Here is a 12,212-nt window from a genome sequence, read left to right as displayed (position 1 = left end):
TTTTGAGTTTCGCTTTTCTCAAGGAATCATGCTGCCTACTAGTTTAATCTGTAGTTATTATAAGCCCTGATAATAGTGGAGGTAGCTGAGAATATGTCTCTGCAAGTTAACCCACTGTTATGGGTTTGTTTTTGTAAGATTAAAGATGAAGCTGAGTAAATTGGTAAATATTGTAACTCATCATGTTATAGCACAAAAACTGCCCACCAAATCCATGCCAGTGTTGAATTCTAACTGATCCATCTAGTCTAATCCACTTGGTCTGCTTGAATATCCAAGGAACTATCTAATTTCTTAAGGTTTTATGGGCTCCAACTATTGTAGAGAATTCCACATTCTAACCATCTCTGGAAAATAATTTCTTCTAATCTTTCCGCAAAATGTATTGTGGATTCCACTTTTGAAAATAATTTATAAATGATTAAGAGTGAATTTAATTGGTTAAATGTGTATATTTGCTTATTATAAATTTCTTCAAAATCCTTGGGTTTTTCTTTTATAGCTTAGCAACTAAATTTGATGAGCAATTATTTAAATGTTATTTAATAGTTTTGGCAATCATTTCAATTTCAGTTTGTTTATTCCACATTTCCACTACAATACATAGTCATATTACATTCAGTAAGTTTTAAATATTTCTATCTTGATTACAGTTATAATAATAATCAATAAGAATTGGGACAGCATGGTGGCACAGTGGTTAGCACTGCTGTCTCACAGCATTATAGACCCGGGTTCCATTCCCAACTTGGGTCACTGCCTGTGTGGAGTTTGTACATTCTCCCTGTGTCTGCGTGCGTTTCCTCCGGGTGCTTCAGTTTCCTCCCACAGTCCAAAGATGTGCAACTTAGGCCATGCTAAATTGCCCCTTGGTGTCAGGGGGACTAGCTAGGGTAAATGCATGGCGTTATGGGGATAGGGCCTGGGTGGGATTGTGGTCGGTGCAGACTCAATGGGCCAAATGGCCTCCTTCTGCTCTGTAGGATTCTGTGGTTCTGTAAGAATTAAACTTGTATAAAGAACATCTGAAGTGTAGTTAACATTGCTCCACTGTTAGTTCTGAAAAAAATCTGAAGATCTTTTAAGATGAAAATAAGTGTTCTTTCAGTGAGCAACCATGCTCAATTTTTTCAGATGCTTTCATCTTGACCCTAAGAATATAAAATAGTAAAAATGCTCCTTTTTGGCTTGGTGCAAGTTGTTTCAAAATAAGTGCTAAATGAGGCCTGATATGATCACAAGTGCTGTCTAGTTGCTTCTTCTGGAGGTCTAGAATGTTGATTCCAGTGGTTCAGTGATACTTTCTTTTACTGTCATGCTAAAGTGGTGTGAAAAGTTTATCTTGCAGCATGCTGTTAATGTTTCACACTTGGTACTGTTCCCAGTCATACATCTGGTAATGGAGAAGCATTGCTCAGGTCTGTTTCAGGTAATGGATGGAAAATTATGTTAAACATATCACTAAGATATCAGGTCTGCTAATGTGTTCTTAGTGGATGATTTTGTAACTAAATACCTTCTGAAAAGCACTTCTTTCTTAAGCTTAAAATTTGTTATATGTAGTTCAGTAGTTTAAAGCAGTGAAGAAGGACAATTTAAAGGAGGCATCTCAAGACACACACACGTGTACACAAAATTTGGTATTCAGTTTCAGAGCACCTTTATATTCTGTTCAACGGATATGAAATGATAAAGGGACAGTGGAGCTAATAAACATTAAAATATAATTCAGAATTGGTCAAAAATTGAACAAATTGGTCAAGCAGCCTGCACAGTAAACTGGTCCATCTCTGAAAATTATTCCTCGTTAGCAGGGGCTCTCAGGTAAGAACCAGAAAGATGGGGCATGGAAGACAGCAAGAGGAGAGCCAATTATCCCCAGCAGGAATTTCTTGGGGGCAGGGAGAAGCATAAGTTTTCCTAACCACTCTACTTGATTCTAAAAATTAAAAAATGACCTTCCTTTTCATTGACATTCACTGACCAGGCTGCATTTATACCTGGAAAATTCTGAAGAGCTCTGCGTTTTTGCTCCACTCAGGACAGCTTCAATTGTATCAAGGGATCCCACATTAGCATATGCATGAGCCCCAAATCCTATTCCAGGCAGCTGCCTGAAAAATGACCCAACCTAATTCGGATCAGTCAGTTTTCAGGCATCCTTGTTAGTCCCTGTTAGATTTTGTTGCGTTCCTTTTGAGCCTGTAAAATGGGTAGCACAGTAACATGATGTCTGGATATTCAAACTATCAACTGTCTTATAATAAATTAGAGACTTCTCTCAAATTTGCAGAATCTATTTGCTTTTGGAGACCTGGATGGTATTGGGATAAATGCAAAGTTGCAGCACCCCCTTGGAGTGGCTTGGAATGAAAAGACGGGTCAGCTGTATGTAGCCGATTCCTATAACCACAAAGTAAGTGTTCCACTTGTCCTAATGTAAAGCTAAAACCAAATTTATTTCATTTCCAACATTGATTTTCAATTTAAGAAATAAGTTTAGCTATAATTAACATATAATAAACAAAATTTTTCAATCAACTTTATCTATAAAATGGAAGGTGAGCTTAAATGTAATACATCTCTCGCTGCAATGCATGCTTTCACTGAAAATCTGCATTTACAAGAATCATTTTTGATGCAACAGGGGAACTGTATTAGCACCGGGCAGAACAAAAAGGCAAATGGTGAATTCATGAGCTTAAGAAATAGGACAAATTAAATAGGCTTAAAACCTTGTGAACAATAAAATGTTACCATGAAATGTGTATTTATAAGTGACTGTTTATGACTGAAAACTCTGTGTTAAAGAACTAAAGAATTAATAAGGCTGTTTTATCATTTAATATTGGTTCGCAAGTGTCTTGCAGATGTTCACAATTTGTATTTTAAATGTTACTGCTTTGCAGCTTTATGAAAAAAAATGTTTTTTTTTAAGAAAGTCAAAGGTATATATATATATATACATACACACACACACAAATGTTATACACAAATATGAAGTATCTTACTGAGAGGATGAAAACTGTATTTTAAGGTTCTGATTAGTTTTCTGTTTTCCTTTGCCAGAGAACTAAACTAATTTACTGATTTTGTTCTCAGATCAAAGTAATAGATCCAAAAACAAAACAGTGTACTACACTAGCAGGAACAGGTAAAGCCAGCGATGTAATTGGTTCTGATTTCAACCAAACTGCATTCAATGAGCCAGGAGGTGTGTGCATTGGTGAACATGGGAATGTACTATATGTGGTGGACACTAACAATCACCAGGTCAAGGTGCTTGATTTGGAAATGCAGACTGTCTCTGTGGTAAGTTACATCACTTGCACTAGTTGCTATACATCATGGAACATAAGTTTGTAGTTAGACACCATTTTTTGATTGCTAAGGTGTTTTTTGTGGAAATGGGCAGACTTAAAGCATGATGAATGTAAATGGCAATCTATTAATAGGGGAAATATGATCCCAATAAAATCAGCAATCAACCTGATCCAGCATTTGAAGCAAGGACCAGAACTCTCAACTGTGCAAAAGCCAGATCTCAAAAGTTAGAAGGAAACAAGGCTGTTTTTCTTTAACATTTTTTTATAAAATTCTTATATCCTACTTAGACTGCAGATCTCAATTTCAAATAATCTGACTTTTTAACCTTAAAAAGTAAATGATTTTTAAAATACTCATCTACGGAATGTGAGCGCTACTGGCAGGGCTGGCATTTATTGCACATTCCTGGATGCCCCTCAGAAGGTAGGGCGGCACGGTAGCACAGTGGTTAGCACTGCTGCTTCACAGCTCCAGGGTCCTGGGTTCGATTCCCGGCTCGGGTCACTGTCTGTGTGGAGTTTGCACATTCTCCTCGTGTCTGCGTGGGTTTCCTCCGGGTACTCCGGTTTCCTCCCACAGTCCAAAGATGTGCGGGTTAGGTTGATTGGCCAGGTTAAAAATTGCCCCTTAGAGTCCTGAGATGCGTAGGTTAGAGGGATTAGCAAGTAAATATGTGGGTGGGATTGTGGTCGGTGCAGACTCGATGGGCCGAATGGCCTCCTTCCGCACTGTAGGGTTTCTATGAACCAATGGATTCTATAAGGTGGTGGTGGACTGTCTTCTTGAATCCCTGCAGACCCTGAGGTACGCCCGCAGTGCTGTTATGGAGGGAGATTTTGACCCAGCAACGGTGAATGAATGGTGATATATTTCCAAGTCAGAATAGTGAGTGATTTGGAGAGGAACCTCCAGATGGTGGTGTTCCCAAGTATCTGCTGCTCTTGTCCTTTTGGATGGTAGTGGTCATGGGTATGGAAGGTGCTGCCTCAGGAACCTTGGTGATTTCCTGCATTGCATCTTGTAGATGGTTCACTGCTGCCACTGTGCATCAGTGGCAGAGGGAGTGAATGTTTATGGAAGGAGTAGCAATCAAACCCGGCTGCTTTGTCCTGGATGGTGTCAAGCTTCTTGAGTGTTGTTGGAGCTGCACTCACCCAGACAAGTGGAGAGTATTCCACTACACTCTTGACTTGCTCTTGTAGATGGTGGACAAGCTTTGGGGAGTCAGGCAATGAGTTACTGCAGGATTCCTAGCCTTTGACCTGCTCTGGTAGCCATAGTATTTATATAATTAGTCCAGTTCCATTTCTGGTCAATGGTAACATCCAGGATATTGATAGTGGGGGATTCAGTGGTGGTAATACCATTGAATGTCAGGAGGCTATGGTTAGATCCCCTTTTGTTGGAGATGGTCATTGCCTGGCACTTGTGTGGCTTGAATGTTACTTGCCATGTCAGCCCAAGCCTGGATATTGTCCAGGTCTTGCTGCATTTGGACATAAACTGTTTTAGTATCAGAGTCGTCGCAAATGGAGCTGAACATTCCCACTTCTGACCTCATGCTGGAAGGAAGGTCATTGATGAAGCAAATGAAGATGGTTAGGCCTAGGAAACTACCCTGAGGAACTCTTGCAGTGATGTCCTGGAGCTGAGATGATTGACCTCCAACCACCACAACCATCTTCCTTTGTGCCAGGTATGACTCCAACTAATGGAGAGTTTTCCCCCCAATTCCCATTGAATCCAGTTTTGCTAGGGCTTCTTGATTCCATACTCGATCAAATGCTGCCTTGATGTCAAGGACAGTCACTCTCGCCTCACCCCTGGAGTCCAGCTCTTTTGTTCATGTTTGAACCAAGGCTGTAATGAAGTCAGGAGCTGAGTGACCCTGATGAAACCCAAGCTGGGTGTTCGTGAGCATCTTATTGTTGAGTAAGTGCAGTTTGATAGCACAGTTGATGACCCCTTCCGTCACTTTACTGGTGATCGAGAGTAGACCGATGGGGCAGTATTAGGCTAATGTTAATGAGAGGGAGAAAGAGACTATCCCAAACAACTATGTAATAAGTTGATTATGTGGACTGTTTCCTTTTATATTTGGTAGACAATTACAATTTCTTCTAAAATTGAAAATGCAGATTGTTATTTGATCATTCATTATAAAATCTGTAATTCATACAATGTGTGTTTTATAATTTGTGATCTCTGCTCTTTTGTTTCCAACTCTCCTGCCTTTATCATAATTGATATAGAATATCTGGTTTACATCCTGCATATATCCATCACATTCTGTGTATACACCTTACACAAAAACCTTTTAGTTCGCTTAAGTCGTGATGTGCGTCATCTTACTGATTTACACAGGTACAAAAATAACATGTTAAAAGCTTAAATAGTTTTGAAAACAGTAGTTTGAATTGCCATGGAACTGCCCAATTCTTGTTGGTAATGTTTCTTGCAATTTGTTTCTGAGGCCTAACCAATCTAGTGCCCTGGGTTTTAAATTTGACATTATTGCTTTCAGTTCCCTCCCAAACTCTGCATTTTCAGCAAAGGCACACATCTGAACCCATCCATAGTCGTCCAACAATTATTCCAAAGCAAACTCTACGTCCTTCACATCTGATCAGTCCTTCAGCCAGCCCTAAAGCACCTCCCAATTTAACAATTGCTTATGTTAGGGACCAGATCAGAAACTCCAAGGTATGTTGTGAAGTTAGACTAGTCACCAACTTTTGTTTTTATTTTTGGCATTAGTGTGAGGATAAGGTGTTTCACTCTAGGGTGTGATTCTATTGACACACTAGGAAGCTTTTATCAAAACAAACTTTATTTTAACAACATAGTCTAAATATAACAAATGAATTAGCTTAACTTTTACCAATTGAAATACTTCTTAAACATGACAAGATTCACTTAACTGCTAATCTATCTCTATTAGTTCCAATTCAAGCAATATTCCTCTTATAAACTTAAACTCCTCTTCAAAATCAGTTAATAAACAACACAGGCTTATGGTATTTTACTTGTTAACAGTCCTAGAGCATTTGAACACTTCTGGAGAGAGAGAGAGACACTTGTTTTATGATAGCCCCAAACAGTAGCCTCCAGAGAGAGAGAAAGACATCTCTTACTTTGTTCAGAACCAAGTAGAAACTGCTTGCTTTTCCCTGTAAGCTTAGCTACTCCTGTTAGCACATGATACTGTCTCTTGTCAATCAACCCAATCCAAACCCTACTCTGAAAACCTAGGGAAAAAACCAAAAATAAAGAAAAATGCATTAGCTCAGATTAAAACCAACACCCCATTATCTAGGATCACAATCGTCTGCATTCTCAGTACATGAGCTGCCTAGTGCAGATAAATTGGCACCTGTGTATGCAGAGCTGAATTCTAAACATACCCTTACAAGAAACATGATAAAAATACATATCTTAAAGGCATAGTATTGTCACACTTCTCATCTTGGATTTGAGGATCACCTTGAATCTCTTTGATGTTGAACTTTCATTAAAGAAGGAATGTCCAAAGACCTTCTCCGTCTAATCCTAAAAGGCATAACTCCAGCCTATTGGCTTCACAGCAGATGAAACTTGGCCAACACTATTTCTTCCATTGTTAGTTTCTAACTTGGCCTTTATTTCATGCCATGAATTGCTTCAATACCTAGACCTAAGTATTCACTCAGCCACATATATTTCCTCCTACAATTTCATTTCCTTTTCCTACTGCCTTTTACACTCTATCTTGATTCAAAATTTCAATATATTTTATCACTCATCAGTCAGCAATATCCCGGTCCCAACGTATGCTTCTCTCTAAACCGAGGTGTAGGGGATTGTATCTCTTTCTTGAGTTCAGAGACTGAGAATTACTATTGACACAATCTCACGTTAAATTCAACATTCTTACCAGAGAATTTTAAATAAAACAGTTTCAATTAAATCATACAGTTTCCCCTCTCTGAGACGACTAGTTCACTGAGAAGTGATCTCTGCCTGATATCTTCTTGCTTGGTTCTTCGGGACTTTTCATATTGATATGTATTTTGTCTTCTTTCTGGAGCGCTTTCCTGTGGGAACTTGTTTTTCCAGGAGTTTACAGAGGTTGGCATACCCTAAGCCCCCAAACCAACATATGCAACCCCCCAAAACAACATTTAGCATGTCATGAGTCCCTAGTTAAGAACTTACCATTTTACACTTCCCAAAAATGCACCACAAATTCTTACCTTGTTTCCCATTTGCTTGTTTTAATTCCCCACTCCATTCTTATTTACCTCAGATAAAACCTCTCAGCACCATGTTCTGCATCAATTTTATAGATACACAGATACCTGAATGCTAAATTACCCTTAAACTAGATTACAAACCTACACACACATTATGATGGTTGTGGAATAATTATTTTAATTTTTTATTCAGTTGGCAATCACGACTGAAGTTACTGTAGATGCTTCCAAATCTGCAAAACAAAAGAAAGTTCCTACATTACCAAACTCTGCTGCGACAGTGCAAATGACTCCATTAGTTGTGTCATCTGGTCAGACACTTCAGTTCCGTCTGATGATTGACCTTCCAGAAGGAGCAAAGCTCACAGAGGGGGCACCCAGTTTCTGGGTGCTCTTGGCAGAAGGTAATTTATATTTTAAATGAATGTATTACAATATGCTGTGATCTTTTGTGTTATGCTCAAAGCAACCAAGAAACTACACAATTATTTTGTAGACAGGTACACATGTGCCAGATATAGCAGTTTATTTCAGGATTGAATATTGCATCTGTTGATTTCTAGGCATAATAAATTATATGGATATAAATCTGTTTCTCTCAAATTCAGGAAGATTTGCCTCTTGGAACAACATTTGATTTATCTTTGAAATATATACACTAAAACAACTATTTTTTTGTTTCACTGAAACATTTTGTTCACATTAGTCAATGTCAAAGTTAAAACCAAACTTAAAAACAAATACAGTCAGCAACAGTCCAACACTAGGACTAATCTGTTCCAAGTACAGCTTGAAGTCTCTCAACACCAGGTTAAAGTCCAACAGGAGTACTGTGTGCAGTTTTGGTCCCCTTATTTGCGAAAGGATATATTGGCCTTGGAGGGAGTGCAGAGAAGGTTCACCAGGTTGATACCGGAGATGAGGGGTGTAGCTTATGAGGAGAGATTAAACAGATTGGGTCTGTACTCGTTGGAGTTTAGAAGGATGAGGGGTGATCTTATAGAGACATATAAGATAATGAAGGGGCTGGATAGGGTAGAGGTGGAGAGATTCTTTCCACTTAGAAGGGAAACCAGAACTAGAGGGCACAGCCTCAAAATAAGGGGGGGGGGGGGGGGCGGTTCAGAACAGAGTTGAGGGGGAACTTCTTCTCTCAGAGGGTAGTGAATCTCTGGAATTCTCTGCCCATTGAAGTGGTGGAGGCTTCCTCGTTGAATATGTTTAAATCACGGGTAGATAGTTTTCTGATCGATAAGGGAATTAAGGGATATGGGGAGCAGGCGGGTAAGTGGAACTGATTCGCTTCAGATCAGCCATGATCTTGTTGAATGGCGGGGCAGGCTCGAAGGGCCAGATGGCCTACTCCTGCTCCTATTTCTTATGTTCTTATTTGGTATCACGAGCTTTTGGGGCACTGGATAATGGAAGAACGGGATTGGAGAAGGATGTTATGACTAACCATGCCAAAGGCCTCAGAGAGGCTGAGGAGGGAAAATTAAGAATCATGAAATACTTTTTGTTTTTAAGTAAACACAGAGAAAGGATTTCTCCTACAGAGAAAAAGTGAAAAATTATCATTTTAACTCTGCATAACTTGATACATAGGTAACACTTAGGGCATTTTCCACAGTTGGCTTCCAAAGGATTCCAAGTGTATTGGAGCAAATGGAAATTAATGAAGGAAAGAATTGAAGAATAAAAGCAATGAAAAAAGCAGGAAGGAATGAAAGGCATTGGTGATGAGCAAGGGACTACATTTTCAGGATTTCTCTTTATAGTTCTAGAATTTAGTGATTATTAGAGATTAGTATAATCGCTGATCTTGAGTATGCAAATAATGGTGATTAAATGTTACATCATCCCTACTGTTTGTTTTGACCAATGACATGTAATGTTGATGAAATTGCACATTAATTTTAAATGTGGGCTTCAATTTTTATTTCTTTTTGAATTTGCAGGGCACGAATGGCTTTTTGAAGGACAGAAGATCAGTGGAGATATAGTTGATCTTGTGAATATCCCTGAAGTTTCCATTGTTGTTCCTGCTCAAGTACAAACAAATGCACTTTTGTTAACTATAAATGTGTGTCTCTATTTTTGTAATAAGAACAGCAATAATTGTCAAATGAAAGGAATTTCATTTAAACAACCGTTACAACTCTCAAACAAAGGTCAGGGCACTGTTTCAAAAGTGAATCTTTCTTTCAGCTTTTAAACAAATGGCTTGAAGAATTAACTCCTAGAACTTGCCTCTGCAGGTAACTAAAAGAATCAAACAAAGATGTACCTTTTTAGCTTTATACCGTAAAGGTCAATTTGTTAAATGTAACCTGTGAAAATTAGTTTTCATTGGATTAATAAACTACCCATTTATTTATAGTTACCCAAGTTTGAATTCAGCCCTGTCTGATAGGATGAAGGTCATGGCATAACTTAGAACAGTCTAAATCCAGATCGACCTACAGCTGAAAAATTCTTAATGTGGCATTCATGGCATTGCAATTAGCAATTTCACATATACCACAAAGAAGGCTAGATTCAGAAATGGAAATAGTGCACATGCCAATAAGAGATTGATCTTCTGTGGTTGTAGCCAAGACTCATTTTTGGCAAAATAGAGGGAGCTTTACTCTGCAGCTAGCTGTACTGTACCTGACCAGGAATGAAATGGAAAAAATGTCATTCCCCAACATAAGCCTCACTTGCTTTTGTAACTACAACATTCATAAAAAAAGTAAGCTTTGCCTTTAATAATTACTAATATTTTTTAAAATCCAAAGATTTGAAACAAATTGTAACAAAGTTTCCTGTTGAAATCATTTTCTGTGTTAAAGGTAAAACTGTATCCTGTATCCAGGTAAAACTAAGGAAACCATATTTGACCAGAGTTAATGCAATTCTGTCCAAATTCTTAAAATGTGAGAGAACTCTCTGCTTTCCTGCTCTAAACTTTAAAGTATAGCCAATAACCAAAAGAAACTGGTTACAACAGTAAGAATTCCTAATGCTGTCTCACAATTGTAATCAGTGCGATATTACTTTTAAAGTACAAACAGCTGTTATTTAGAACCAGAGTGATAAAGTGCCATATAAAATCAAGAGTGTGCGAACTTAATTTTCTTTAAAAGCTTACAAATACCAAAATGTTTGTGTTTTAGTTTATTTCTATTTAAGCTTCTACCAATGAAGAAATGAATTGGATGAAAATGAAAGAAATGTTGTACATATTTAAATCAGATATAAATAATGGCATATTAAACATCTTTCAGAATTCGTTCAGTTTGATAAATGAAAGCAGAAAGCACTTTGAATTCTGATAAAATCAAGTTAATGATTTGTAAGTCTAAACTGTAATATAGTTTTGTCCGATTAGGATCTACTAACTTCAGTCCAATTCTTCTTTTAAGAAAATGCAATTAATCTTACAGTTTTTGAGTTTTACTAAGTAAACACAGTGCTGTCTACTGACATTTTGCTTGTGTTTTGTGCACATTTTTCTTTCAGACAATATGACATTTATCTTTGTATTTCATAAATGGAAATGACCTTATTTAAATGTTCAGAATTCTGTCCAAAGAACACAATTATTATACAACTGCTATGCATATTAAAGCAATAAAGTTAATAACCTTTTTATGTAAATAGGAAATTGTGTTTTGACAAATCTGCAGACTTTCGGAGTAAATTTACTCCTAGTCTCAAACCACATTGTCAGTTTTGGACTTATGGCATAGAAAACTATTTATAATCAAGTTATGCTAGACTTAACATGTAACAAATTTTGTACCTTCAAAGTAATGTAAAGGATTTTATTTTAAGCCAACTTTTACAACACACCTTGTATTATGGCAAGTCAAAAGTTAGAAATCCAGAACAAGCTGATATTCAGAAGCTGCATATTCAAAATATGCTGCACCACCCACTGTTTTTCCATATTTGATTTAGATCAGTCATGCCATTTCCTTATTGTGCTGTTGTATGGCAGAATGAACAATTTCTCTCTCAATCACATCCACAATTCAACCACACACATTAACCCATCACAGCTTTGTAACTTTGCATTAGCAGCAATTACTTTTCCCTCCAACAGAGTGTTGGCTTGAATGAAAATAGATCATAGAAAAGTAAAGTCCTCCAAAATAAATGTGAGACTTTTATTTTGTATAGGCTACTGCATTTTGAGGTAATTAGTATGCTGATTATTCAATAATGTGACAGATGGGAGTGACAATTTAACATCAATATTCTTTCTAATAACATAAAATTGAAGACTAAAACGTTTTGATTGAGGCTTGCATTGAAGTGATGGTTGTGTGATGCAGTGGACTTTATAGACTCATAAGTCTCTCCATCAAGGCCAAAATGGACAAGTCTAAAAGTCCCACGCCTGAACATGGCGCTTGGCATTTCCTGGGGATGAAAATGTGGTGATTCATGCTTTGTACATGCACATTTCACAGAAGCAGCTGAAAATCTGACATCTGGGCAGCCATTTTTAAAATATATTTTTAAGGATGATTTTTCCCTATTTTTACAAACAACTCAACACAACCAACCTTCAAGATTGGTACAGTACAGCATAATCATTTTTCCATATATACGTACAAAAAGAGACCAAGAGTGTACCATCACAGTTGGATCAGATTACTCATT

General features: G+C 37.5%; 1 protein-coding gene across 3 annotated transcripts in view; it reads left to right on the top strand.

Moving 5' to 3' along the window:
* The window catches only part of nhlrc2 (NHL repeat containing 2), a 67,495-nt gene extending 55,780 nt beyond the window's left edge, over positions 1-11,715 (top strand). For all 3 annotated transcript variants that reach the window (XM_078223264.1, XM_078223265.1, XM_078223266.1), the window contains 4 exons: positions 2,294-2,416; positions 3,103-3,312; positions 7,753-7,963; positions 9,518-11,715. In XM_078223264.1, the coding sequence (XP_078079390.1) occupies positions 2,294-2,416; positions 3,103-3,312; positions 7,753-7,963; positions 9,518-9,774 (801 nt within the window). In that variant the 3' untranslated portion in view covers positions 9,775-11,715. The remainder of the gene's footprint in view (positions 1-2,293; positions 2,417-3,102; positions 3,313-7,752; positions 7,964-9,517) is intronic.
* Positions 11,716-12,212: the final 497 nt, after the last annotated feature.

This window comes from Mustelus asterias, chromosome 11 (assembly GCF_964213995.1).
Source record: "Mustelus asterias chromosome 11, sMusAst1.hap1.1, whole genome shotgun sequence".
NCBI classification, from domain to species: Eukaryota; Metazoa; Chordata; class Chondrichthyes; order Carcharhiniformes; family Triakidae; genus Mustelus; species Mustelus asterias.
The sequence above is the reverse complement of the archived record's forward strand: the minus strand, read 5'-3'. Positions and strand labels throughout refer to the sequence as shown.